Consider the following 27,044-nt stretch of genomic DNA (forward strand, 5'->3'; position numbering starts at 1 on the left):
TATGGACTATTTTGATTTCTTAACTAAATAGCATCACTTGATTCATCACTACCTTCAACCACATGCCTTCTCACCAAAACCCTACCCTCCAAAAAAAAAGAATATCCAGAATATGCATAACTCCTAGTCAAAGAGTATTTCTGATTGGCTAAAGAGAACATGGGCTGTTCCCAAGACTCAGTCTACAGCTGTCCTTAGGACATCTATTGAGATGTTGTGTAGTAGTAACTGCTGCCATTGTCTATTGTGGGAAATATATGGTTGAATGTCAAGTCTAAAATGGCCACTAGATGGCAGAATACAGCAGGGCATAACTGATGATTCACCTCTAAACTGACATTAGGCTGTAAATGGGTGGTTCTCACCCTTTCTTTTTTACTCAAGGTCCACCATTTTTTAGGGGTCTTGGCACTCCCCTTTTCCTCCAAGGTCCACCATTGTAGGATCCCCTCTTTCTTTGATGTTTACATTTGGCATTTAATTAATGTCAAATGCAGCCAGGAAAATGTTACATCTCATTTGCAATAGGCAAATATGATTCATAAAAGGCATATTGACACAATGCAGTGGTGTTTTGAAATGCTATTTTGTTTTTGTTTATTTGCTTGTTTTTCAATGTAAATTCATGTTCCAGTTACATGTTGACATTTTTAGGATAAATAGATAAGCATTACTTGCACTATAAAAAAAATAATAATAACACAACAACCAAAACTTTTTTTTTTCTTTTTTTACATTAACATGAAATGATTGTTCTATTTATTAAAACTAAGTATATTTCTCATCAAGCTTTCTCTCCTTTTCTTTTTTCTTTGTTTACATTTATCCAAAATAACAATAAGAAGGTGGTATTAAATGCTATATTTTATTTGTAAATTGATGTTCAGCTGATCTTTTCAATAGTCCACTTATTTTCGGGATCATCAGTCATCAAAGTTTGGTAAACTGGTGTCATGATGCTGGTCACAGACATGGAGATGTAACTGATTCCTTTAGGCATTTATAAATCCTGTTTACTTAATTTTATAGCCTACATATTTTATTTATTATTTATTCTGACGTAACTTTAATAATAATTTAAAGTATTTTTTTTAATTATAATTTAAAGTATTTAAATACTTTGCCCTCTTGGAAGCTGTATGGGCCCCCCTGGTTGAGAACCTGCTGTAAACTCATGACTCAGGTGGAAGAACATATTTAAAACACATTAAATTCATTCATTTTAGTCATGTTGATCAATTTTATTTTAATGTTTTGTGTTCGTGCAAGAGAGAGAGAGAAAAAAAAAAAAAAAAGATTTGTAAGGAAATACTTAGCAAGGCCCCTGTTGAGTTATTTGGAAAGCAGGGTTAATCTTTCACACAGCATCCTCGATAGTGTTTCCTAAGCTAGCCTATATCCAATTCACTAACGTTATAACCTTAAAAGGTTAATATCATAAGGAATCTATTCCTTGAGACAAACAATTTAAGACAAATATTTATAAAAAAAATTGTTTTTATTGTTACATTGTTTGGTTTGCTTTTTTTTGTTTTTTTTGATACCTGGCCACAAGGGGGAGACCCGTTCCATGTAGCCTAGAACAAAACAGCTGTTTCCCCAAAACTAATAAATCTAGTTTCCATCTCACGTCGGTACACAATACTTTTAATGACATTTCTCTGACGTGCATCTTTGACTAAAGCACACTGACCAATTAATTGAAAACCTTTGTCTTCATTTGCCAAACCGGTCAAACCATATATGATGAAATTACAATTCAATTGAACAGGGTGTGTCACAGTTGTTATGGTATGACGAAGTTTTCCCCTTTTTTCCATATGAACACCTACAGCTCCCTGAGGGATGCGGCGCTCTCCAATGAGCACAGGGATCCGTCTGTTTCCTCACTTCCTCTGTCTCGCTCAGGGCTCGGCTCGAAACTCCTGCGCTGTTGAGCAGCCATCTTGGATCTCGCTTTGAACCAGAGGCGACAGACGCGGCTGTTCGGGTGGAATGGAACCGTCAACGAGCGTGACTTCCCCGCGGACCCGACGCCTGTGATCACCCGCTTTACCCCGCTGCTGCCGTTACCACTGAATATACCGGACAGTCCGTTTGAAGGACCGTTCGATGAGCAGATTGTCTTTGGGGGGAGATCGCAGAGGAGGCCCCGAGAAGTGCAATTTTCTCTATTCTTACCTGAACCGGACATCCGAAATATGAAGCAGACAGCGACGCCAGGCCTGAAAGTATTATGTTTTTAGCAGTGCACAAGTTAACCGGTCTCGTTCGCTTTTCAGGGATCTTTTAGATGGCGTCCACTCGGTAATAAAACGCAGTAACGTCCGCGAGCGTCCGGAATATTTCTCCCAAACTTTTAACAACTTTGTTACCAGCTATAGAAGCAATTCAATGATATTGACCAAGCGTGTAATCGGTCAAATATATTTCCTATTCGTTGCACTGCAAAACCTGCTGCTCAAATTGTAATTCTGGGAAAGCAGCTTTCCATCAACACTATGTCAACAACAAGAGCCCCCCTGCCAACCGTCAACGAACGGAAGGCTGAAAACGTAAGTAACTTAGCCTGTTTATGTTGTAGTAACTGGTTAATAGCAAATGATAACTGTCGTGAACTGACCCAATTCTGTGTTGATTATTCACTTATTGGTGTATTATTTGATATTGTCGTGTCTGTGTCTCAACATCTAGTGAGAAGTCTAAGTTAACGTTACCTAGACAGCGATTTTAGTCAAACCGATGCTGCCGTCTAAAACCATTCAGCTCATTTCCTCCAGAATTAAGGGCAGTGTCGCATTCCACACCGTGTTTTGTGTGCTTTAAGTGGATTAGCAGTATCGTGCCAGTCTTTGGACAGATGGGGCACCAGGCTGAAGTGACGCATGGGGTCTGGGGCATCGGTACTTTGGCTGCTTTTCTGCATAATGAGTGCAACATATGCTCGATTAGTTAAAGTCCTGCACACTAGTGAGTGATCTTGCGTGGGTTTGCATGTTTAATGCGCCAATAGGATGCAGATATTGCGCATTGGCGTCAGTCTGTCCTATAGGTTACTGCTCATACGTCAGCAGTGAGGGAAGGTGACATGGGCACGCGCGCTTATGCAGGTCCCCCTTAAAGATGCCTGTGAATAATGAGCATTAAGTTACAGTCTTTGACTTTTCCACTGCATATATGCTGTCTGTCTGCCATTCAATCTGTTTTTCTATATGTCTGTCGTTCAGTTTGTTGTTCTGTCTCCATCTCTCAGTCTGTCTGTCGTTCTGTCTGTCGGTGTCTGTCTATCGCTCATATGGATGTGTCTGTTTGTCTGTTGTTCTAGCTATCTAAATATGTATGAATTGCTCTTTTTATGAATTGAGAATATTGTGTGCACCCTGTTCATATATTAAGTTAAAGGATTCTGTAGATGCTTCGGTGTGTTCAATATCTGAGTGAATGTCATTCTTTATGGATTATGTATTGATATTTATAATGTCTTACCAGAATGTACATATTTGAATACCCAACTCTTGCTCACTTGTGAAAATTAAGTCAAATGAGGTTTCAATCACCCATCCACTCAGCCCCACCTGCCCCAAAATCTCTAATACACACACACACACACACACACACACACACAAGCACGGTGTCAAAAAGACTCCAGCAGTGATGCAGCTCGTCAGTATCAGTGTTGCTGGATGAAAGAGTATTGATGAGTTCTTCTAATAGAAAAGACAGGGCTGTTTGGTTCAATGCCATTTAACTTGCAAACACAAAAATGAGAGGATCACAATCTAATATGAGGCATCGTGCAAGCTTAAGCGTAAGTGACCTTTATTCAAGATCGTTCTGTGCGTTTTATTGCAGGGGGGTCGTATCATTTCTATGGTTATGTTATTTAACGTTTATTATCAAGTGTTAGAGTGTTGGTGGATTTATAATCTATTAGGCAGAGCTTTGTGGATAACAGTCAAGTCGGGCGTCAGGGACAATATGCAGGATTTAGTGGGAACATTGTATAGCGCAGTGTCAGCGTACCCTTACAGAGGTGTTAGTACCACATGAGAATCACTGACTTAATAAACATCATCCTGTTGCACTCGTGACCTCTGAATGGAGCAATTTGTTTATTTGTAGCCTGGTGTATGTTGCACAAAGGTCCTGTCACAAGGTTACAAGAGACCTTGAGAAATGTTAGAGTAATGGAATTAACTTAAATTGTGTTTTTAATTTCAGACTTCGATTAACTTTTGTTAAACATGTTTGACGTCAAGGTAAATGCAGATGACTCATGATATAATTTTGTGACCGTGACGATCATTTGGGGTGATGATGGATGCGACTGTTCTAATAGAGCTCTCTGACACTGGATGGGTGCAGTCAATATTAGTGATTTCTGCTCTGGCTGGGACCTTTGTGTCTGTTGCCAAATACCTGGTCTTTGTGTGACTGTCGGAAATTGTGTAAATTCCTGGAGGGCAAATGCTGGGATAAAATGAGCAAGACTGAAATTATAATTTAGAAATTTAGTTTTTTTTTTTTTTTTTAGTTTTACATTTTTTGTTGTTGTTATTGTTTGTAATTTACATGTGTTTTGAATTCTAACAGCATACAACGAACGGCCATGGCCGAGGGGAGGTGACCTCTCGATCTGTGAGGTCAAGTGGTCGAAACCGGAATTCTGGCTCAGGATTGGATGATGTGCACCCTCTTGTTGGAAATTACCGGCTGCTAAAAACCATTGGAAAGGGCAACTTCGCCAAGGTCAAACTGGCTCGCCATATCCTCACAGGAAGCGAGGTGAGGAATCAGAAGTCATGAGTGTGTTTCCTGATCTGTGGGCTATGGGAGTTTTCCAGAGACGGACATATTAGCTTTTCTGCTCTCATGTTTCCTTTTGGAATTTTTTTGAATTACAACACGTATACAGACATTTATAATAATGTTACAAAAGATTTCTGTTTCAAATAAATGCTGTGATGTTGTACTTTCTATTCATCAAAGAATCCTGAAAAAAAAGTTTCACTGTTTTCACAAAAATATTAAGCAGCAAAACTGTTTTCAGCTTTGATGATAAGAAATATTAGCACCATATCAGGATATTAGAATGATTTCTGAAGGATCATGTGACGCTGAAGACTGGAGTAATGATGCTATGCATCGCAGGAATAAATTACATTTTTAAAATATATGTTTTTAATAGTAATGTTTCACAATATAAATGTTTTGAATAAATATTTTGATCAAATAAATGCATTTTTTTACAGCCTCTAATCCTTTTTAATGGTAGTGTATATAGTTTAGGTTCTCATTTTCCTCTTTTCCTCCTTAGGTGGCTATAAAAATGATTGATAAAACCCAACTGAATCCAACAAGCCTTCAAAAGGTGAGGTTCACATTTGATATTAAAATGTGCATGTGTTATACTGTATGTATTGAATGTAAAACTGTCATCATGTTTCAGGTTTATTCTTCCTCAATGCTGCTAGTGTTGTGTAATTTACCTTCAGGAAGTTCACGTTCTCTGTTTGTTCATGACTCTGGGACATTGTTTTTGGCTGTGCTATACTGTGTATTGGCTACTTGGTTAGTTTTGTGTTTGGTAGTGGCACAGTTCCACATGGATTCATAGGTAATGTTGGCTTTCAACTTTCAACAATCTTAAACTGAATGCAGATTGCAGTGCTGATCTTCTATCCAGAGCGTTTATCAGAGGCTTGTGTAGAGGAAATGGAACATCCTTTCAGCTGGTGTTCTCAGTCACCCATCATCATGAGGAGTCTGTTCAAACAGAAGCTCCTCCTGCAGTAACCTTCGCACTCTTGAGCACAAATACTGAAGTACACCAGCTGTGCTGCAATACTCTGCCCACCTACTGCAGGCTGCGCCGCCACTCAAGCCGCTCTCGACTGAAAACACACTTCCACACTTGTGCATTTGCAACCTTGTGTTTGGAAAGGTTTATTTCTAAATATGTACAAAGCTGTGTGGGAATGTGGAGCGAGCAAATGCTGTGATTTGTTAATGCAATTAATATAGCATGGGCAACTTGTGTTCTGTATGTTAAGACATTTTGTTCCCTTAAAGCGTTAGTTCACCCAAAAATCATTTACTCAACTTCATGTCGTTCCAAACTCGTAAGACTTTCGTTCATATTTCGTTCAACTTCCATTGACGGCTACGCAAATACCACTTTGACGGTTCACAAAGTTCATAAAGAGATCGTAAGACTAATCCATGTGAACTGAGTGGTTTAGTCCAATATTTCTGAAGACTTGATCGCTTTATATGATGAACAGATTTAATTTAGGGCTTTATTCGCATTTAAACATTGAACAGCGAACATAAACAGAAGCTTGACTCACGAGAACGAACCTCATTGGTTGTCACACGTCAAGCGAACATGCTTGAGTTTCCATTTACCACAACTGATGTGAATGTTTAAATGGGAATAAAAGCCTAAATTCAGTCTGTTCATCATATAAAGCGATTGAGTCTCTTTTCAAGCGATCCATTCATATGGATGATATGATGAACAGATTTAATTTAGACTTTATTCACATATAAACATTTATCAATGCACATACAGAGTACATAGAGCACATCAAATATGGTAAACGCAAGCGCAAACATACTTGATTGGCGAAACCTTGTTGTTTCATGTGTGTGAGTAAATGATGACAGAATATTTAATTTGTGGTGAACTATTCCTGTAATATCTGTATTCTTCCACTTATTTGGCTCAGACACAATCTTAAAATGCTTTGTGACACTGTTATAGATTCATTCAGTATTGCTAAATCTAAAGTGCCACAGTTTTTATTTTTTTATTTTTTTAAAGTAAGTTTTTGGACCCCAACAAAAACCTAAATTAATCAATTTTGGATTGCTCTGGTGGATTGCATGCAACAATAATCATACAGCGTGACCATTGTAGTCTGATTCATAAACTGATGATTCTTATGATTTTTAACAAACCAGAAGGACTAGTGAATCAGTTTTGACTCACGGAATAGTTTGGAGTGGCTCTTGTCTTCTTTCGGAGTCGCAAGTCATTACTTTCATCATGTCAAACTCAAAATGAATGAATAAATTATTATTAATATTACTTTTAATTAAGGAACTGAAAATTTTCCCATTTCAAATGTCTCTTTAATGGTGTGTTCACATTTGCGAAATTTTGAAAAAGCTCAATTGTATGAGGCACTGCTCAGTGCTCACACAAAAGTCACTGTGGTCTGTTGGTCAATGCAGCAAATTGGCATGGCCAACTGAACCTGTTGCCAAATCTGCGTGGATCTTTTCATCCTCTCTGGAAATTCCCAACCATGTGGATTCTTATTGAAATGACTGGATTTTGTCTGTGAAAATTTGCAGAGCAATGGTAAATGTGACTGTGCCTAAATGATGCTCCTTTAGTAGGAACTCTGGGATAGTAGTTTAAATGGAATTACCCAGTGCAGTGGCACAGAAATAAAAAAAAGATCAACTTATATTGCTTGTTGCTTTATGCCATTGCGCCTGGTTAGGACAGTGTTATGGTGGTGAACAGTTTGGTGTTCATAATCAGTCTTCACAACAGCCAAGATGAAGGGAGGAGGAAGAGGATATGAGGGGGAAGGACAGATGGACATTTTGGTGGGCTGACAGTGAAGTGACAGACTGGAGGGACCTCAAAATGGTATGAGATGGAAGATAAAGACTGGAAAACAGGCACAGACACAAACAGCCTGATGACAGTCTGAATGAGAGGAGTAGAAGATGTACATACAGTATGAGTGATAAATGTGAAATGAAAGGCTGGAGGGAGATGTGGGAATGGGATGATCAGAAGAATTCAAATGATAATGCTAATCAGTGCTCGCTCAGAGATACACAAGCCGAGTCGCGTCTCTAATTTTAGCTGGAATCTGCTCGCCGCAGCCACCATTAGTTTTTCCACAGCGACCATTGATTGGGATTCAGAGTATATCCTCTCTCTGTGGCCTGCTGGTCCTCAGCCAACACACGACTGTGACTCACGCACCGCAATGATGACAGACCGACACAACCAGGCCGTCTCTTTGGCTCTTTTTATGTTTTTGCTCTAATCCTCTATGGTGCGTGGTGTAACAATGATGTTTTTTTTTTGTTTTTTTTATGTATATATATGAAATTTGAGGTAGTGTACAGATCAAAAGTTTGGTGTCAGTAAGATTTTTCTCTTTTAAAGAAATTAATACTTTTATTCAGCAAGGATGTGTTAAAGTGATCAAAATTGACTTTTAAAATGCTACAAAAAATTTCTATTTCAAATTTCAAAGCATTCTATTTATCAAAGAATCCTGAAAAAAGCATCAGGGTTTTCACAAAAAATGTACAGCTGTTTTCAACATTGATGATAATGTTAATGATTAATGAATGATTTCTGAAGGATCATGTGACACTGTAGACTGGAGTAATGATGCTGACAATTCAGCTTTGCATCACAGGAATAAATCACATTTTAAAATATATTAAATTAGAAAAGTTATTTTAAATTGTAGAAATATTTCACAATAATACAGTTCTTTATTTTTTAATCAAATAATGTAATCTTAGCTACTCTGGAAGTGTAGCTTCTGTAAAAGTAAAAACTTATTTGGAAATATGGCATTAAAACTCTGAACCATACTGGAAAATGGTTGAAGTCCAATATTTCTCTTCTATTTAAATTATTTTGTGTGTGTGTGTATACAAAGTTGATGCATATTCTTTGTTTTTCATTTTCTAGAAGTAGTTTAAAAACCTTGCTGTATTTTTGTGTAGTAAATTAAGAGAAGGTACACCACCATCTTTCTCAGACGAAAGTGACTTGAACGCACCTAATGTCGCAAACACGACTCAACTCGAAATACGCAAATACGAACTTCCCAGGAGGACTTGAATGCACCATTAGTTAACGATAACAACACTTTTCTGAATAGCGTGAAAGTATGTGTCCTTTATTTCTGTTGTTGTCTGTTTGTCTTCATTTCTTTTGCCGTTGAAGCAGTGGAGCATGCGGTGATGTTTTTAGAAATTAGTTGTGTTACTCTAACACGTGTCCTCATGATTGTGCATGTGTGTTGTTGTGAGTCGGAGGTTGTGTAATTGCCCGTGGGCGTCTGAGCTCCACACTCGGTCTGGTTCCTCGACTGAAGTGAGATGTTCTGCTGTGGACTGGTGTTTTTTAGTCATCACAGAGGCGTTAAGATGGTGCACCAAAGGGAGGGAGAGTGTGAGAGCTGAGAGAGACCAAAGAAAATCTTAAGAAAAAGAGAGACAATCATGTGGAAAATATAAATCTGATATTAAATAAATTAAACCTGGAATAAATGATGTAAACAATGATGTGAAAGCATAGTTATGAAAACATGAAACGTGTAAGTGATTAGATATTGTCCTTTTTATCCCCCTTTTCAATATTCTGGTAGCATTTTACAATAAGGTTCATTAGTTAACGTATTAACTAACATAAAAATACTGGCGTTCATTGTCGTGTTAGTTCACAGTGATAAACAAAAATAACGTTCGATTTTAATAATGAATTAGTGAATGTTGAAATTAACAACTAAGATTAATGAATGCTGTTCATTCTTAGTTCATGTTAACTAAAGTAGTTAACTAATGAAACCCCATTGTAAAGTATTACCATAATTCTTTTATCTGAAATTTAAGAAAGCATTGTTCTTATCACAAACCTCAGATCTGAATGTCTTTTCATCAAGGAGTTGATTGATTCAGACATTTTGAAAGTGCCACTGTCTAATGACAAACGAGAGACCAGGATGGCATCATTTGAGTCATGTGTTATAAATCAATAGAAACACAGCCTTTTCTCAGGCTTCTGTTTTTCACCCAACTGATAGTACTGAGATAATTCTCTATTGATGTATCTTTATTGTTCCTATCTGTATTCTGAAGATTTTTAGAGAGGGGCTTGTTCAGATATAATTCACCTGATTTATAACGATTTATTCCTAAACTTTTTTTTTTTCTGACCGTTGATTAGTTTCTTATTTATGTGATAAAAAAGAGAGATCAAAAATCATCACTGTAAGCTTTGAAAGGTTAGTTCACCAAAAAATGAAAAATCTGTTATTTCCTCACTCTCCTGTTGTTCAAAATCCAATCCCATAAGACTTTCATTCATCTTCGAAAGACAAATTAAGTTATTTTTAATGAATTCTAAGGGATATCTGTCCCTCCATTGAAAGTCATAGGAGGTCAAATACCCATCAAAGGTAATTTCAACATTTGTTTGAATACAGTGGGTGTATTATCATGTAATTAATCGTGTCTTTAAGTTACCCTGTAGTTTCGTCAATCAACACCACCAGCTGGTTCGTCGAGTCAGCTGTTTTTGTTATGAGTCTAAGCTAGGCTAACTGTACGTTCACATCGCCGCCGGCGAGAGCGGCAAAATTCATTGAAAATGAATGACTTCCGGGCACTTTGACGCTCTCGCCGGTGGCAGTGTGAATGCACAGTAACAGCTGTCGTCTTTTGCTAACAACAACAAAAGTGTGTGATAGGTTGTTTTGAGGTTTGTGATATCTATGGTTTTCAATGAGAACCAGAGATGACCCAACAGTAGAGCTAGATTATTTATGGAGGAATTATTACTGCTCGATTATCTTAAAAAACCTTGTCTGCTTTACACAATTTAGCTACCTTGGAGTTAATCCTAGTCCATATTTATGCAGCTAGCTCGCTAACAGACTTGATAGCTACTAGAAAGACCTGGATCTACAGGACTCTATGTTGAAAATACCCGTTTGTTGCCCGCCAGGTATCCATGGTAGTCACGTGACTGCAAAGTATGAATTCACTCAAAACTTTGATGATTCATAAAGAGATCACAAAAGAAATCCAAATGAATCAAGCGGTTTAATCCAAGTCTTCTGAAGAGACACAATTTGCTTCATATGATGAACAGATTTCATTTAGGCTTTTATTTACATATAAGCATTGATCAGCGAACATGCATGAAGCTCAACCATCTTTGCTTGACGTGCGAGAACAAACCTCATTTGATTCTTGAGGAGCCTCAAACATGCTGTAACAAATGAGAATGAACCTCATTGGTTCTTGCACATCAATCACGCAAGCTTGAAAACTTCTGTTTACCAAATTTTAGTCCTCTGTACATTTGCTTATCAATGTTTAATGTGAATAAAAGCTGATGTGAATGTTTATGTGTGAATAAAAGCCTAAATTCAGTCTGTTCATCATGTAAAGCGATCGAGTCTCTTCAGAAAATTTGGACTTAACCACTCCATTCATATGGATGATATGATGAATAGATTTAATTTAGACTTTTATTCACATAAAAACATTGATCAATGCAATGAGCACATCAAATATGGTAAGCGCATACACAAACATACTTGATTGGCAAAACTTCATTGGTTCTTGTGTGTTGAGTAAATGATGACTTATTTTTTATTTTATTTTGAACTAGTCCTGTAATATCTGTATTCTTCCACTTATTTGGCCCAGACACCATCTTAAAATGCTCTGTGACACTGTTATAGATTAATTCCGTATTGCTAAATCTATATATATTTTTTTTTTTAAGTTGTAAAAAATTGGACACCAACAAAAACTATAAATAAATACATTTTTGGATTGGATGCAACAACAATCATACAGCACGACCATTGTAGTCTGATTCATAAACTAATGATTTTTAACAAACCAGAAGGACTAGTGAATCAGTCTCATGAGAGATGTTTAAATCAGTTTGACTCACTGAATAGTTTGGAGTGGCTCTTGTCTTACTTTCTGAATCATGAACTAATGTAATGTAATATAATTATTATTATTTTTGTTTAAGGAACTAGAAACGATTCCAATTTCAAATGTCTCTGTACAGGTGTGTTCACATTTGTGACAATAAAAGCTTAAATTAAATCACTTAATCATATTAAGTAATTGTGTCTCTTCAGAAGACTTCTGTTTGTTTCATATGGATTTATTTTACGATCATTATATACGTTGTGAAGCATAGTTTTGGGTGAATAGGCTTTCAATGGAGGGACAGAAATCTCAGATTCCATTAAAAAAAACATACTTGTCTTTCGAGGATGAACAAAAGTCTAATGGGTTTGAAATTAAATGTGGGTGAGTAATTTACAATATTTTCATTTTTGGATGCACTATTCCTTCAACTGTAATATGCCAACTAAACTTTATCCAATGTTCAGAATTCTGTTCTGCAAATGTATACAAACTTGTGCCTATTTAATGCCTCATTCGTATATTTCAAATGGAATAGGTGGAATAGGAATAGGTGTCCTTAGGAAAAAGTCTTGGGTGTCCCAGAATGTGTCTGTGAACTGAGTTTCAGCTCAAAATACAACACAGATCATTTATTATACCCTGCCCAAAATACCCCTCTTTGGGTGGAAGCAAAAACACGCAGTTCCTTTGTGTGTATCTTTAAATGCAAATGAGCTGCAGCTGCTCCCCACCCACCTTTCCAGAAGAGGGCGGAGCCTACAGCATGTGCCACCGAAACTCTGGAAACAACTAAACAGGAGAAACAAGAATGCGACTGTATCCACCGAATGCGTTTTTGCATTCCACTGTGCTGCCTTTCCATTATTTTCTGAACACGCATTAGATGGGGGGGGGAGTTTCTCCCATTAGCACACTACACGTCTTTGCGTCTAAAAACGCAAGACACGTGCAGTGTAAAACACAATGTGTCCAGACGCGTTTTTAAAAGTTAAACTTCTTTTAACTTGTGTGCTTCGTTTTTATAATACAGTTTCCTGTGCGAGACACAGTAAACGATGCAAGCGCAACGGTCAAACAAGTCCGTCTAATACATTTAAAAAGAAAAGCAATGGAAAACTAGCGCAAGTGAAGTGACGTAACTGACACTGGTAGGCTTTAGCTAGGAGATAAACATGGGCTGCGTCCAAAAGCACATACTCTTGAGTTGGTACTTATTTTGAACAAGTAATTACTTCACGGCCGCTAAAAAAATATGTTAGTGTGTATTTCATTTGCCATGCCGCCATTATCATGTGACCTACCAGTGTCAGTTACGTCACTTCACTGCCATTCACAAATCCTCTCCCGTAGCCTCATGGGATAGTAAAGTGTTCATCGTATGCACACTTCAGAATCTCGGAAGAAGTAGTAGGTCATCCGGGTACCTTTTGCCTACTCTTTTATGAGTACTGTGAATTAGGATATGTGATTACGGATGCAGCCATGGTCTAGTGTGTGTATAGCTCAGGATCTAAGCTAACAGGACAGATTCCATCACCAGTCATGGGTGGGGCTTGTTACATTGTGACAAACACAATGAATAGGAAAAGTGAATGGCTTATTTTGAGACACTGTTTATAATTTAAGGGGAATGTAAAAAGAGTAAAGGGTGGATTTTTACTATTAAAGGTGGTTGTGTACCCACTGCCGACACACATTTATGTTCAAACATCATGTAAAAGTGAATTTTGCATAATAGGTCCCCTTTAATGTACTCACCTGGGGAATTATGGTGATATCTATTCATTAATATTTACTGTATTCACCAGTGGATTCTTCCCTTAAAAGAAATCCCAGTCAAGCCAGTATCTGAGGGAGGAAATCTCTTGCTGAGTTTGTGTCTAAATGAACATGTTTTTATTGTATGTGAGTTCTGCAGTTTCCCATGAGTGGTGTAACTCAGATTGTAGTGTAGTGAGAATTGGATTGGGTTTATGCTGTACCGAAAGTGTTTCCCTGTGGTCCAGAAATCGCACTGTGTCTCTCGCACCCTCTCAGAAGCTACAGCTACACTTGTGAGAGCAGGACGTGGAAAGCAGAACATGCTAACAGCTCAGGAACACAGTCTGCCTACTATAGCGCTATTAAAGATGCATGACACTTCCATTCCATTGAGAGGGGAGGATTCAGCCTTTTTTTTTTTTTAGGGATCAATAATGAATAGCACTTAACGCTAGTTTCCACTGAAAAGCAAGCACTCTGTTCACTATGACAATGACACAGTCCAGCTGTATTTAGCTTCCTGTTCCATGTTAATGCTGAAAGATGGCACAAAGCTTTTGTTTAACAATACACTGTGACATGTTGATTACATTTTAATTGTTCTTCTCTTCAACAGCTTTCCAGAGAAGTCACAATCATGAAGAATTTAAACCACCCAAATATTGGTAAGTGTGTTTATTTGCGCCCACACACACACACCCCCACCACCTCCATAAGTAGAGGCTTAGATACTGTTCCTCTCATTTAGTTTAATTGATTCTTCCACATTTGTTGTTAGTTCCTGTTTGCAAACAGCATAATGTTTAGCAGAGCCAGACACGTCGTCATGTCTTCACACAGAGAGGGGCTTTATGTTTCACTAGCCTATATTTAGACACACTGTCGGTGGTACAGCATGAGAGAGCTTCGTGGTGCTTCACGACCGACAGACGTTAAACAAAATGGGATGAAGTGGAACCTTCTTTTAAATGTGCAGAGGAGTATTTATAAATAAGAAATGACTTCCAAAGAGATAGGAAAATAAAGCTCATGAGAGCGAGGCAGTAAAACCGCTCTTGTAAAAATGATTGTGGTATTATTATGGAACGGCGACAAGAACAGTTGATAATATCACAGTAGTTTGATGTATACTGAGTGATTGCCATATTCATATGCCTTCTTTACATCACAGTAGTTTAGTATTATTAATATACTATATTTTCAGTGTTAAAGTTTAAGTAATTTTTTTTTAGGTGGTTGTCATTTCTATTAGTTTTTATATATTTTTAGCTTTTTTTATTTCAGTTTTCAATTTAGTAATTTTAGTTTTAAAACTTTTGCCAAGGCAACATTTGAAAAGAATATTCATTTAATATTTATAGTCATTAATGAAAGAGATTTAATAGTTTTAGTTAACAGTAACAACATTGTTTAGATGGTACTAAAACTTAGCATGGTACAAAAACATGTCAATTTCATGGTAGGCTTTATTTGGTTAATTTTTTCTTTTTGACTTTATATAAAATAACAGTAGTTGCATTAAGGTTTCCTAAACACTCCCTTCTACTGTTTAATAACACAGAATTTCACTCCAAACCAGGGATGATGTTGACTTACATGAAAAAATGAACATAGTGCGTTCGTGCGTGTGTGTAAAAATGTATATAATATATAAAGAGTTCAGATGCAAAAGCCTCTAAGTGCCATCTGAAATTTTCTTCTAGAATGATCATTTTTATAAAGCTTGTTTATTTTAGGTTAAGTAATTTCACTTAAATGACAATTAATAGGTAATTTGCATTGCCATTTAAGTGAAATTATTGAACTTAAATATACGAGCCTGATAAAAATGATCATTCTAGGAGAAAATTTCAGATGGCACTTAGAGACTTTTGCATCTGAACTCTTCACATATTTCAGCCAAATACACAGACACAACTTTTTTTGAGAATTGGATTTTGTAAGACTGAGGCCCTATTTACACTTGTGCATTTTCATTTTATTCAAACGCATAACTTTTGCTACGGTTATGCCTGGTGTCCACACTACTCCGGAGTTCTCCACCCTTTTGGAAACGCTGCAGACCCCATTTTAGTTTGAAAACACCAGGGTTGAGTTTCGGTGTAGACGGACCAAAACAGAGACTTTTGAAAACGAAGGTGTGGCTGCCCACATTCATTCCCTGACTGGGTCTTCTGGATCATTGCGTATTCTTCCTCAACACACTACCTAAAGACGTCAATAACAGACCAGCCTCGACGACCGTGTAAACGATAAAATGGAGACAGAACTGCATTTTAAAACACAATAATGCGAAAACGCACTAGTGTGGACATAGCCTACACATAGCCAAGTTGTTTTTAAATGCATATGTGAACACCCGCCTAATAAATGTCTACTCGGGATCAGATGAACCTGTCCTTATGAACAAGTCTTAGAGATATCAAGATTTGTGCCTGATTTGACCTGAAAGAAAGCCCCTTTTCCTTTGCCTCCTTTTTCTATGTGTGCATTTTCATCGAATTCTCTCTTCTCCGTAACTTTCTTTATAGTCAAACTGTTTGAGGTGATAGAGACTGAGAAGACACTGTTTCTTGTGATGGAGTATGCCAGCGGAGGTAAGTGTATTTGTGTGTGTGTGTGTGAGAGAGAGTTTAATTTTGTGTTCTTGTCCACTCTTGGTCTTATCTTTGACCTCTCTGCTCTGTGTCGTGCAGGTGAGGTGTTTGACTACCTGGTGGCTCATGGGAGGATGAAAGAGAAAGAGGCCAGAGCTAAATTTAGACAGGTGCAGTTCTCTTACTGTTTTCTTTCAACATGTTAGGCAAACACATCTGATTGGTTTGCTACTCGGTGTGAGTTTAAATGAGTCTCATCAGCCCACTAGGCACATGCATATCGTGACTGTTATTACATTAAATCTTACAAGTGCCCTTTGACACAAGTACGTTGAAGAATGTGAGGTTACTCAATGTCACTGCATTGAAATGTGGAGGGACTGAAGACACTGACATCGTAGTTAAAGTAATATTAACGCTCAGCTGTGCCGTATTATCTGCACTTGGAGTGTATTTGTTGCTTTTGAGTGTGTTGCGTAATACTTGAACTTGGGACAGAACGGTTAGTCATTATCAGCATGGTTGAGCATGGCCAATTCTGTGAAAATAAAGAGTCAATCAATGCAAACCATTGAATTTTGGAAAAAGCTATTAATCCGAGTAGACAACCCATGGCAAGCCTGGTCTGGACCAATGTTCTTTTCCTGACGTTTGTTTAGAAATATCTATGCGTGACTACGGTCTGATTGGATGCGAACGTCAAAGTTTCCACAATATTGTTTTTTATATTAAGTGATCAATAGCTAAAGTAGTTACGGTTTTGCCAGTGCAAATGTTAGGTCAGGGTGCAGGCTGTGCTCTTATTTTTCGGGGGGTGTTATCATTGGCGCTAGTGGCCTAAAAAAGCTCATTAGCACAAATCAAAGTTTATTAGCGCACAGAGAAGGTTAATTAAAGTTGCTTTATTTTTCAATAAAAATTATATATAATAAATATTTTGTTTGGCATTCTTATGCTCATTAATTATTTGAATAAGAAACGGTAATACTGTGAAATATTACTACAATTTAAAATGACTTTTCTGTTTAAATACATTTTGAAATGTAATGTATTCCTTTGATTTAACAGCTGAAATTTCTGCAGTGTCACATGATCCTTTAGAAATCGTTCTAAGATGCTGGTTTTCTGCTCAAGAAACATTTATTATCATCAATGTTCAGAACAGTTGATATTTTTGTTGAAACTGCTTTTTTGTTGAATATAAAAAAAAACTGCTTTAATTTGAAATAGAAATCTTTCATAGTGTATCTTTTATCAGTGTCACATTTGATCAATTTAACATGCCCTTTCTGAAGAAAAGTAATTTATTTAAAAAAAAATCGTAGTCACCCCAAACTTTTGAACTGTAGTTTATAATAAAATAAAATGCATGTAATTGTTGAATCATTCACTCATTCGTCATTCACTCATTCATTGACCCACATGACAGAAAATCATACTGACGATTCACTTAGCCTACTTTAAAGGGGAAAAAAAAGAAAAATAAATTCACCCTCATGCCGTCTCAGATGTTTATGACTGACTTTCTGCTGTGGAACATAAAGAGAGATTCTCTCTGTGAGTCCATATAATGCAAGTGGATGGACAAAAACCTAAAAACATAACAAAATGGACAAAAACTGTAAACCACCATGTTTTATAAAATGGATAGTTCCGGTCCTTGATTCTGATTGGTTGAGCCGCGTTCGAAGCCGTTGTAAATTACGCAACAAACATACACCTGTGACTGCATTACATTAGTATTACTGCGCAACTGGCGTTTATGAATAATTGTATTTATTTTTATTTTGTAGCTGCATGTGTTGCTTGGCAACCTCTTTGGAACTACATTGCTTGGCGGAGGAATAACTGTTATAACGTTATATTTTTTGTTGCTGGTGTTTATTTTATGAATAAAATAAATATTAAGATGAATATTTTTATGGAGTAACCGTTTTATAAAAGCAATAAGCCCCTTGAAGACGTGTTTTATAGTGAATTGAGAATAGCTAGCTAAGGTTTTTTTTTAACAACGCCCCATAGCTGTTCTAAATTCACTGTAAACCACGGCTTCGCGGGACTTATTGCTTTAATAAGCACACCGTGAAACTCATAATAAAAATAATGTTTTAATAAAGTTATAAAATACCATTTAAAGGCAATACAATTGATTGAATAGACTATTTGATGACCCTAATCCTGATCATTTTTTTCCAATGATGATTTTTTTTCTCCAAACTCCAGACAGATGATCTGATTTATTAATTGTTTTGTACAGATTGTGTCAGCTGTGCAGTATTGTCACCAAAAACACATTGTGCACCGAGACTTGAAGGTAAGCAGTTGTTCTCATGTTTTTGTGCATAAACAATAAGAAAAGGGATATGACGTTGTTGTATTAAAGTGTATAGGTGTAAGAACTTACAAACAAAAGACGAAAAGGATTCTACAGTGGCTCCAAAATGTATTCGGACACCTCAACAATAATTAGAAATTACATTTCATTGGAAGATGAATTATCAAACCAAGTAGCATCTTCAGAAAATGATTCTCAAAACTAATTTCACTTTTCTTATGCCTTTTGGAGTCTCTCTTTTTTCCCCCTTCTTCTTCTTACCTCTGTGTTTTTTTCCCCAGGCTGAAAACCTGCTGCTAGATGCTGATATGAACATTAAGATAGCTGATTTCGGCTTCAGTAACGAGTTCATGGTGGGAAATAAGCTAGACACGTTCTGTGGCAGCCCCCCTTACGCTGCCCCCGAGCTCTTTCAGGGTAAGAAATATGACGGGCCGGAGGTAGATGTGTGGAGTTTGGGGGTCATACTCTACACGCTGGTCAGCGGCTCCCTGCCCTTCGATGGACAGAATCTCAAGGTTTTAACCTCCCTTTATCAATGTCTATATGTCTATATGTGTGTATGTGTACATTACTGTATACTTACTGCTGTTTATTACACAGGAACTGCGTGAACGTGTGTTACGTGGTAAATATAGGATCCCTTTTTACATGTCCACTGATTGTGAGAATCTTCTCAAGAGGTTCTTGGTTCTAAACCCAGCCAAGAGAGGAACGTTAGAGGTCAGTCTGTTTCCTTTCCACCTTTTTTTTGGTTGGCCGTACCTCCTTTTTTATCCTTAATAGCATGTCAGACATTTTTCATAATTAATGCCTGATTTGTACTGAAGAGAGAGCTGAGCAATATATTGACTATTCACTATGTATTTATTCAATATATATATTTTAGCAACATCATGCATTCATAACTTTAAATAATTTGTATAATTGCTCAAAAATATGTCTTAGTGAATTTATCTGTTAATAATGTGTATTGTTATAGTGGTGCATATAAATTTTCTTGTTCGTTTGATTTTTATTTTACAATTTTACTGTATTTTACTTTGTTTTAAACATTTGTAATCTAATTGGCTGCAATGTCTTTTGAGTTTTGGTTGAACTGATACAAAAAATATACTATTAATAAGAGTATTAAAAAAATACTCTTTTTAATATTTACATTACTGTTCAAAAATTTGAGATCAGTAATTTTTGGAAAAAAAATTATTCAACGAGGATGCATTAAATTCATCAAAGGTGACAGTAAAGACATTTATAATGATATAATAAATAATTTATAAAGAAAATTAGAGACTTTTTTGAAATTCTTTTTTAAAAAAACGTACAAACCCTAAACTTTTGAACAGTAGTATAAATTAAAATAATTATTATTATTCTGATGATGATTTTAAACATTTGTAATGTAACTGGTTTGGTCGCAAGGATCATTCCTCTGTAAAAAAAAATCACCCTTTTAATGCAGAGCAAATATATTCATATCTAGGTAACACTTTACAAAAAGGGCTCAATAAGGATAATGTATTAACTAACATTTAAATAACAATGAACAATACATTTGGTACAGTATTTATACATCTTTGTTAACATTAGTTAAATACAACTGTTCATTGTTCATGTTATTTCACAGTGCATTAATGGTAACAAATACAACTTTTGTTTTTAATAATGTATTAGTAAATGTTGAAATTAACATTAACTAAGATAAATAAATGCTGTAGAAGTATTGTTCATTCATAGTCCATGTTAATTAAGGTAGTTAACTAATGTTAACAAATGAAACCTTATTGTAAAGTGTTTCCCATATCTAGATATACTGAATACCAAGGTTTGAAAAATAGCGAGTTATACATTTTTATCGGCCCGCCCTAGAAATGGTGACTGTCAGTCTCAAGCTGGAGATGATTGTTTCTGAACTTTCTCCTTCAGCAAATCATGAAGGAACGCTGGATCAATGCTGGCTTTGAAGATGATGAGCTCAAACCCTTCCTTGAGCCAGAAGCCGACATTTCTGACCAGAAGAGAATAGGTAAGAGGAAACCTCACTGTAATTAGTTCTTTTGCCATCATTTCAATAGTCTCGTGTAGCCAGTAGCAAGGTCTGGACTCCATTGTAGCTTTCTTTGGTGAAGGACCGCCCAATGTCTGACCGACATGCAAAGCAACCAATCACAGTTTGTTTTGTTCCACGATGCAAAGTCGATGTCCCTACGACAACAGACCGGCATGCATCTAATAAATTATTCATTCAAGAACGTTGTGCAAGTTTACTGCAACAATGGCGCCACGAATTTCACATACTTTTTTAAACTTCAGCGTTTAGTTGATCCTGAGAAGCGCTCATTGTCATAGTTGTAAACACAATGGCTTTCTTCATCAATGAGGGGGTTTGGCATCACAACTGCTTTGTTTCAAGGCAGACAGTTAAAGAACACATCAGACACATCTCCTGGAAATCCTGTTGAATTCAACCAATCAGATGACGACTTTGAACATCCTGAGGTGTTTCCACTTTTGTCTGCCTTATGCATGAGATGTTCAGCCAACGGTCCGTGGGTCTGAAGGGTGAAACTACCATTTCAGTGTTCATTTGCATGCAAGAAAGGCAGCGGAAAGCATTTTGCCTAGTCAACTTTTGAGCTGCCCTTAGAGCAGGTTGAGGGAGATTTATATTTACATCCACTCTCTTATCACAGCACTTGAGAGAAAACATCCAGAGACAGTGATATGAGGGCTTAGGGAGCGTACTTGTTAGTGTGGGGTATTGCGTAATACCCAGCAGCTGGGTCCCTCATCTATCGACGTCTCTGATGTCTACTCCTCCCTCTCCCGCTCTATCACAGCGAGGATCTCCTCATGTAGCAATGTGATATGATCACATGACTCCAAGTACTAGAGTTTAGCTTGCAGGAGCACGAGGCAGTGCGGTGCACCAGAGCCCTTGCACGCTTATCTGCAATCGATCTGCTGTTCCGCACATATGCCTGTCAGCCTAACCACACACATGAGCACACACCTGGTTGCTTACTGAGGAAACTGCAGGAACAAGAACACTTGAATGTGGAAGCCAGAATTAGATGGTGACTGGTCTTTTCTAGCCTTCCGCCCCCATTTTGAGTGAAGCCTCACGTTGAGAGGAGCATGCTGGAGCTTGGCAGCCCTCAGCGGTCCTTTTGTGTGTGTGTGTGTGGAGAGGAGGTGAAACGGGAAGCTTTGGTTCTTTGAAAGAAAGCCCTTAAGTCAACCAGCGTATGGATTCCCATGAGCCCATTAAAAGTCAAATCTGAGAGAGGAAGAGGCTTAATTCAGGCTCATGAAATATATATTTCCATCTTGTTTCAATCTGGAACATGCATTAATAGAGAGAGCTCTCCATCACACAACATCCGACTGGCCCTTCATTCACTACACCCAGTGCTTCAACATATGGATGCCCTTTTGGAAACTCAGTCCTGAGCATCCTGACCATTTCTTTTAGTTCTTGTTGTGTTCTGTTAAAGTTAAAATAGTGTTTAGTTATCTGTCTCTTCAATTTATAACTTGTTCAATGTTTTTTATACATTATCGTTGAGCTGCCATAGCATTTTAGATTTTAGGTTTCCTTTTTGCTTAAATAATTGACACCTAACAATAAGATTCAGTTTATTAATATTAATATTAGTGGTTGCACTTACTTTTACAGTATGTTACCCAAGAAAGCACCGAGGAATATAGGGTAATGAAATGGACAATATGGGTTTAGGTTAGTTCTAGGGTAAGGTTTAGGGTAGTTCTTGTTATACCTCAGTTATTGTAATTAATATAGTGATGCTGTCATATGTACATGCAGAACAGGAGTGTAAAATTAGCATTAGTTAATGCATTACATATTATGACAATGAGCAGCACTTATTTATGAATCTAGGTTAAATGTTCATTCATAAATATACTACTGTCCAATTGTTTATTGTCCATTTAGTTAATGTTGTTTTTTGTTGTTGTTTTTTTTACTTCAAATGTTAAAAAAAATTGTATACACTACCCAGAGTGCCCGTGGGTCCTTAAGTCTTAATTATCATCTTAAGAGGTCTTAAATTTGGGGACAGAAGAACAAGATTAGTGATATGTCTTAATGTGTATAACCTTGTGTATATATCACTGGCAAACTCGTCATTTCAGAGAAATTCTCCATTCTCATAAGCGCAGCTGCTTTGTATTACAGGGTTTAACAGGGTATCTGTTATGCTTTTGCTGTTCCATAAGTGCCACCTACTGTCAGAGAGTGAATTTGGATTTTGATTCACCCCACAGCAAAAATGGACCCATATGTTTATGCAACATACACGCAGTGTTGTTAACCATTGGAATATAACTATAATCATTTATAACCTTTTTTTTTTTTTTTTAGTTTAGGATGTTTCCAAAAACATTGCCTTACATATCCCATATGGTCTTAATTTTATTTGGGGAAGTCTTAAAAAAGGTCTTAAAAAGCCTTATATTTATTTTTTAATTTTTAAAAACCCTGCAGATACCTACCGTTCAAAAGTTTGGTGCCAGTAAGATTTATATTTATGCGTATGCCCACCAAATAATTTGATCAAATAAAATAAAACATTAATATATGTAGTAGTATTTATTAATACATTTTAACGTAATTTATTCTTCAGTGTCACATGATCCTTCAGGAATAATTTTAATATGCTGTTTTGCTGCTCAAGAAACATTTATAAACATTATCAATGTTAAAAATGGTTGTGCTGCTTAATAGTTGTGTGGAAACTGTGATAATCCCCCCCAAATGTCAATTTTGTGTAACATTATAAATGTCTGTTACTTTAGGTCAATTCAGTGTGTCATTGCTGAATAAAAGTATGAATTTCTTTAAAAATTTAAAATAAAAACTTATTGCCTTATAAATATATTTTTCAGTTAAAACAGGAGGTACAGCTTGTTCTTTATTGAGTAACAGTGAATGGTTGGCTATTGGACAGATCTGTGTATTGTTAGCACATGTAGGTGGAACGGATGACTCATACATTCTTACAAATAAACTGGATTTATCTCTGTATATCAACCCTACTGGTTTATAGTGTGTATAACAACTGAGGGGGTGATGTGTGATATGATTATGCTAAAATTTAAAATATTGAATTATCCTCAATCTCTCAAAGAGTTGAATATGGTAGTCTTCAATTAGAGTCTCCTTTGGTAGATATCACCCCTCTTTCATGTTTTAGCACAAATGGTGTGGGATCACTTGTGTGCTCAGGTTTAAAAATACTTAGGGGTTTATGTTAAGTATTATTAAAACTACTATAATTATTGCTCATACTTAGGAATAATTTATTAATATCTAAAGCTTGCCTTAGCAAACACTAAAAATTTTAAAAATAAAAATAAAAGTAGACTCTAAAGGCATCTTTACACAGCTGGGTTAGGGCTGCTCTGTGCATGCTCAATTTTGTTTAAATGATATCTGCTCTGACACACTTCAGCCCCTAGTATAGTTATAATTGCTGTGTAAATGCATTCATGCCACCTCTGAGCAGCATTAAACAGTCTTTGTAAAGATGGATAAATGACCTTTCAGAAACACTTCTATGCCACCTTTGCAGTGTAAATTTGGTATTAAACTGGTCTGTATTTTGTGTGTGTGTCATTCTCCAGATGTGATAGTGGGCATGGGCTTCTCCAGAGAGAAGATCCAGGAGTCTTTGTCCAAAATGAACTATGATGAGGTCACAGCCATATACTTACTGCTGGGCAGGAAGACCAATGAGGTGAGCTGCTAATGAAGAGAGGTTCCTTATAACTGAGTTTATGGACCATAGTACAAGTGTGACTTACTGTTTTTGTGTGTAGGAGGTCAGTGACTCCAGTTCCAATAGTAATCTCTCCGTGGCCAAGACCAGGCCAACCAGTGAGATGAACGGCCAATCACCATCTCACCTGAAGGTCCAGAGAAGCGTCTCCTCCAGTGAATCCAGAAAATCCAGACGCCATAGTGACCAAGGTGACTTTATCTTTGCATACTGTCAAACATCAGATCCAAATTGCACGCATAAGCACAGGCCATAAGATGCTGTTTTCTGTGCTGTGAAAGCAAATCCATTTTGCATGAATTTTTTGAGTGATTGAGGACTCTGGCTCGAATTTATATTGTAAAACCGACACCATCGTTATTTTTCATATCGCTTTGTTTCAAGTGCTGAGGAAGTCTCTAGGGCTGAATATGATATGGTAATGGGCATTTAGTTTCCGACACGCTGTAAGCGGTAGACCAATCGCAACAGACTGGGCCATCTGACCAAAAAGAGCAGAGTAGACTCTGATTGGTCAGAGTTCTCGGAAAGGAGGGGTTTAGAGAGACTGAATCCTTTTATTCAGACACTGTGAGAAAGGAGGTGATGCTGCAATGTATATTATGAAAAAATGAAGTGTTTTTTGACCTTGGATGCATGTAAATCTATTGCAGGAGACCTCCAAAACAAAATCAGGAACCTTTAAAATAGCATAATAGAGGTGCTTTAATCAGTATGCTTGAGGATTTGCAGAAAAGCCCTCAAATGTTTCTCTCTCTCATTTACTGTCTTTCTCCTTCACAGTTAGTGTGGTCGCTAACTCGGCGTTGAGTAACTCCAAGAGGACTGTTCCTGTCACAGCCGACAGTGATGTCAAACAGGAAGGTGGAGTCACAGCACGCAAGGCCCCCACTCACAGCCCCCCCAGCCCACTCCAGGGTAACGCCAACAACCCCAACAAAACAGACATACCTGACCGGAAGAGAGGCAACTCCATCACACCTAATGTAAGTTCACCCTTGCTTTTTCCGTCATTATGAATTTCACAATATTAGTGTTTTTACTGTAGTTTCAAATCAAACAAATGCATCCTTGCAATGTCTCAAAAACATTTTTTTAAAAATCGGTTACACTTTATTTTAAGGTGTCCTTGTTACAGTTTAATTATACATTTAAGTTATAATAATAATGAACTACATGTACCTGCTATAGGGTTATAATTAGATTTGGTTTAGGGTTATTTGCATGTAATTATGAATAGTTTATAGTAATTTTTATAGAAACTACATGTATCATGTGTAACAAGGACACTGTAAAATAAAGTGTTACCAAAAAATCTTATCCCAAACTTTTGAGCAGTATTGTACATAAATTTCCCATGATGTAATAGAGCATTACTCTTCCGTTTTTTGATGTCACACAGAATAACTCCGGATCGGGAGGCATGTCAAGGAGAAACACATACGTGTGCAGTGAGAGAAACAACACAGACCGCCTTTCTGTCATTCCTAACGGGAAAGAGAACAGGTACAGGCTGCCCCTACTGTGTCCTGAGTGATGTACAGTACCTAATATTTAACACACTTTTATGCAATTTGCTACTTTTATCCACAGCCACTTAAAGGTGCAGAAAGCGATTTCTGAGAAACACTGTTGATATTTGAAATCAACCCAAGCAAACACACTGTCAAGTGTCTCGTCTAACTGTGCTTTCCCACACTTGAAAAAGGCAGGTTCTCACTATTTGAAGATGTAAACTGGATTCCACTCAACGATTAGGCCTTGTGAATTATTTCCATCCATTTATTTATTATAGCATTAAGCTATGTAGGTGAAAAACCTTCGAAGAAATAAACATGCATACAGTGTAAATCACCAGAAAACCCAATAAAATGCATACACTGGCAGGTTTAACCTAACTTAATTTTAACTTTTGCACAGAACTACATCGAATACATCAGTACCTTAAGTTAATGAACCATTTAAAACATGAATATTCCACCAAGCCTAAAAAATATTGCATGTAGGTCTGAGTTGGTAAATATTACACATTCAGTTAAAGCTTGTAGGTATTACACAGCCCAATAACAAAATGCACGAACACACAATGCAAGAGTGGATGTCTCTTTATCACAGCTGAAGCAAAGCATTTATTGCAAATGCTTTGCAAAAAATACAGTAAACAAGAGTACGTAGAGTACGTAGAGTACGTAGAGTACGTAGAGTACGTAGAGTACGTAGAGTACGTAGAGTACGTAGAGTACGTAGAGTACGTAGAGTACGTAGAGTACGTAGAGTACGTAGAGTACGTAGAGTACGTAGAGTACGTAGAGTACGTAGAGTACGTAGAGTACGTAGAGTACGTAGAGTACGTAGAGTACGTAGAGTACGTAGAGTACGTAGAGTACGTACAGCAAGAGTTGGTTGTCAGTCACCAGCTCCAGACGAACAATGACACTCAAACCTGTCCCGTTACTGTTGCTAACATTACAACAACAGCATATCTTGGTTCTGTGAAACTACAAAACCAATGTTACTCACGTTATGGAGCAGAAACAATGCTGCCCTGGCTTCCATTTCCAGGCCTTGCTGCTTAGGCATGATCGTAACCCTGCTTTTCCAGTGATATTCCTATGACCTTTTCTCTTTTGCAATGTCTCTCAGCCATCTCTCTTTCTACAGTCTTTCTTCAAATCTCCCTCTTGCTCACTTTCTCTCCTCCCCCCACATGAGTGGACACACCCTCTACTGCTGATTGGCTACAAGTGTGTTGTGGTGCTCGGTCCAATCCACTTTCAAAAATATTTCTCAGAAATCGCTTACTGCACCTTTAAAGTGCAT

The 27,044-nt window shown here is 37.1% G+C and overlaps 1 protein-coding gene across 9 annotated transcripts in view; it reads left to right on the forward strand.

Annotated features, from left to right (window-relative positions):
• Nucleotides 1-1,847: 1,847 nt before the first annotated feature.
• The window catches only part of mark3a (MAP/microtubule affinity-regulating kinase 3a), a 34,657-nt gene continuing 9,460 nt past the window's right edge, over nucleotides 1,848-27,044 (forward strand). For 4 of the 9 annotated variants that reach the window (XM_084092767.1, XM_084092769.1, XM_084092768.1 and 1 more), the window contains exons 1-14: nucleotides 1,922-2,555; nucleotides 4,594-4,785; nucleotides 5,318-5,371; nucleotides 14,108-14,156; nucleotides 16,023-16,088; nucleotides 16,188-16,258; nucleotides 18,346-18,402; nucleotides 18,705-18,941; nucleotides 19,027-19,146; nucleotides 20,350-20,449; nucleotides 24,070-24,182; nucleotides 24,265-24,415; nucleotides 25,008-25,210; nucleotides 25,627-25,730. In XM_084092767.1, the coding sequence (XP_083948893.1) occupies nucleotides 2,502-2,555; nucleotides 4,594-4,785; nucleotides 5,318-5,371; nucleotides 14,108-14,156; nucleotides 16,023-16,088; nucleotides 16,188-16,258; nucleotides 18,346-18,402; nucleotides 18,705-18,941; nucleotides 19,027-19,146; nucleotides 20,350-20,449; nucleotides 24,070-24,182; nucleotides 24,265-24,415; nucleotides 25,008-25,210; nucleotides 25,627-25,730 (1,571 nt within the window). In that variant the 5' untranslated portion in view covers nucleotides 1,922-2,501. Of the gene's footprint in view, nucleotides 2,556-3,610; nucleotides 3,809-4,593; nucleotides 4,786-5,317; nucleotides 5,372-14,107; nucleotides 14,157-16,022; nucleotides 16,089-16,187; nucleotides 16,259-18,345; nucleotides 18,403-18,704; nucleotides 18,942-19,026; nucleotides 19,147-20,349; nucleotides 20,450-24,069; nucleotides 24,183-24,264; nucleotides 24,416-25,007; nucleotides 25,211-25,626; nucleotides 25,731-27,044 lie in introns of those variants that run through there. The other 5 variants (XM_084092763.1, XM_084092762.1, XM_084092765.1 and 2 more) reach the window with 4 other exon arrangements.

Source organism: Abramis brama (assembly GCF_963993115.1).
Source record: "Abramis brama genome assembly, chromosome: 19".
NCBI classification, from domain to species: Eukaryota; Metazoa; Chordata; class Actinopteri; order Cypriniformes; family Leuciscidae; genus Abramis; species Abramis brama.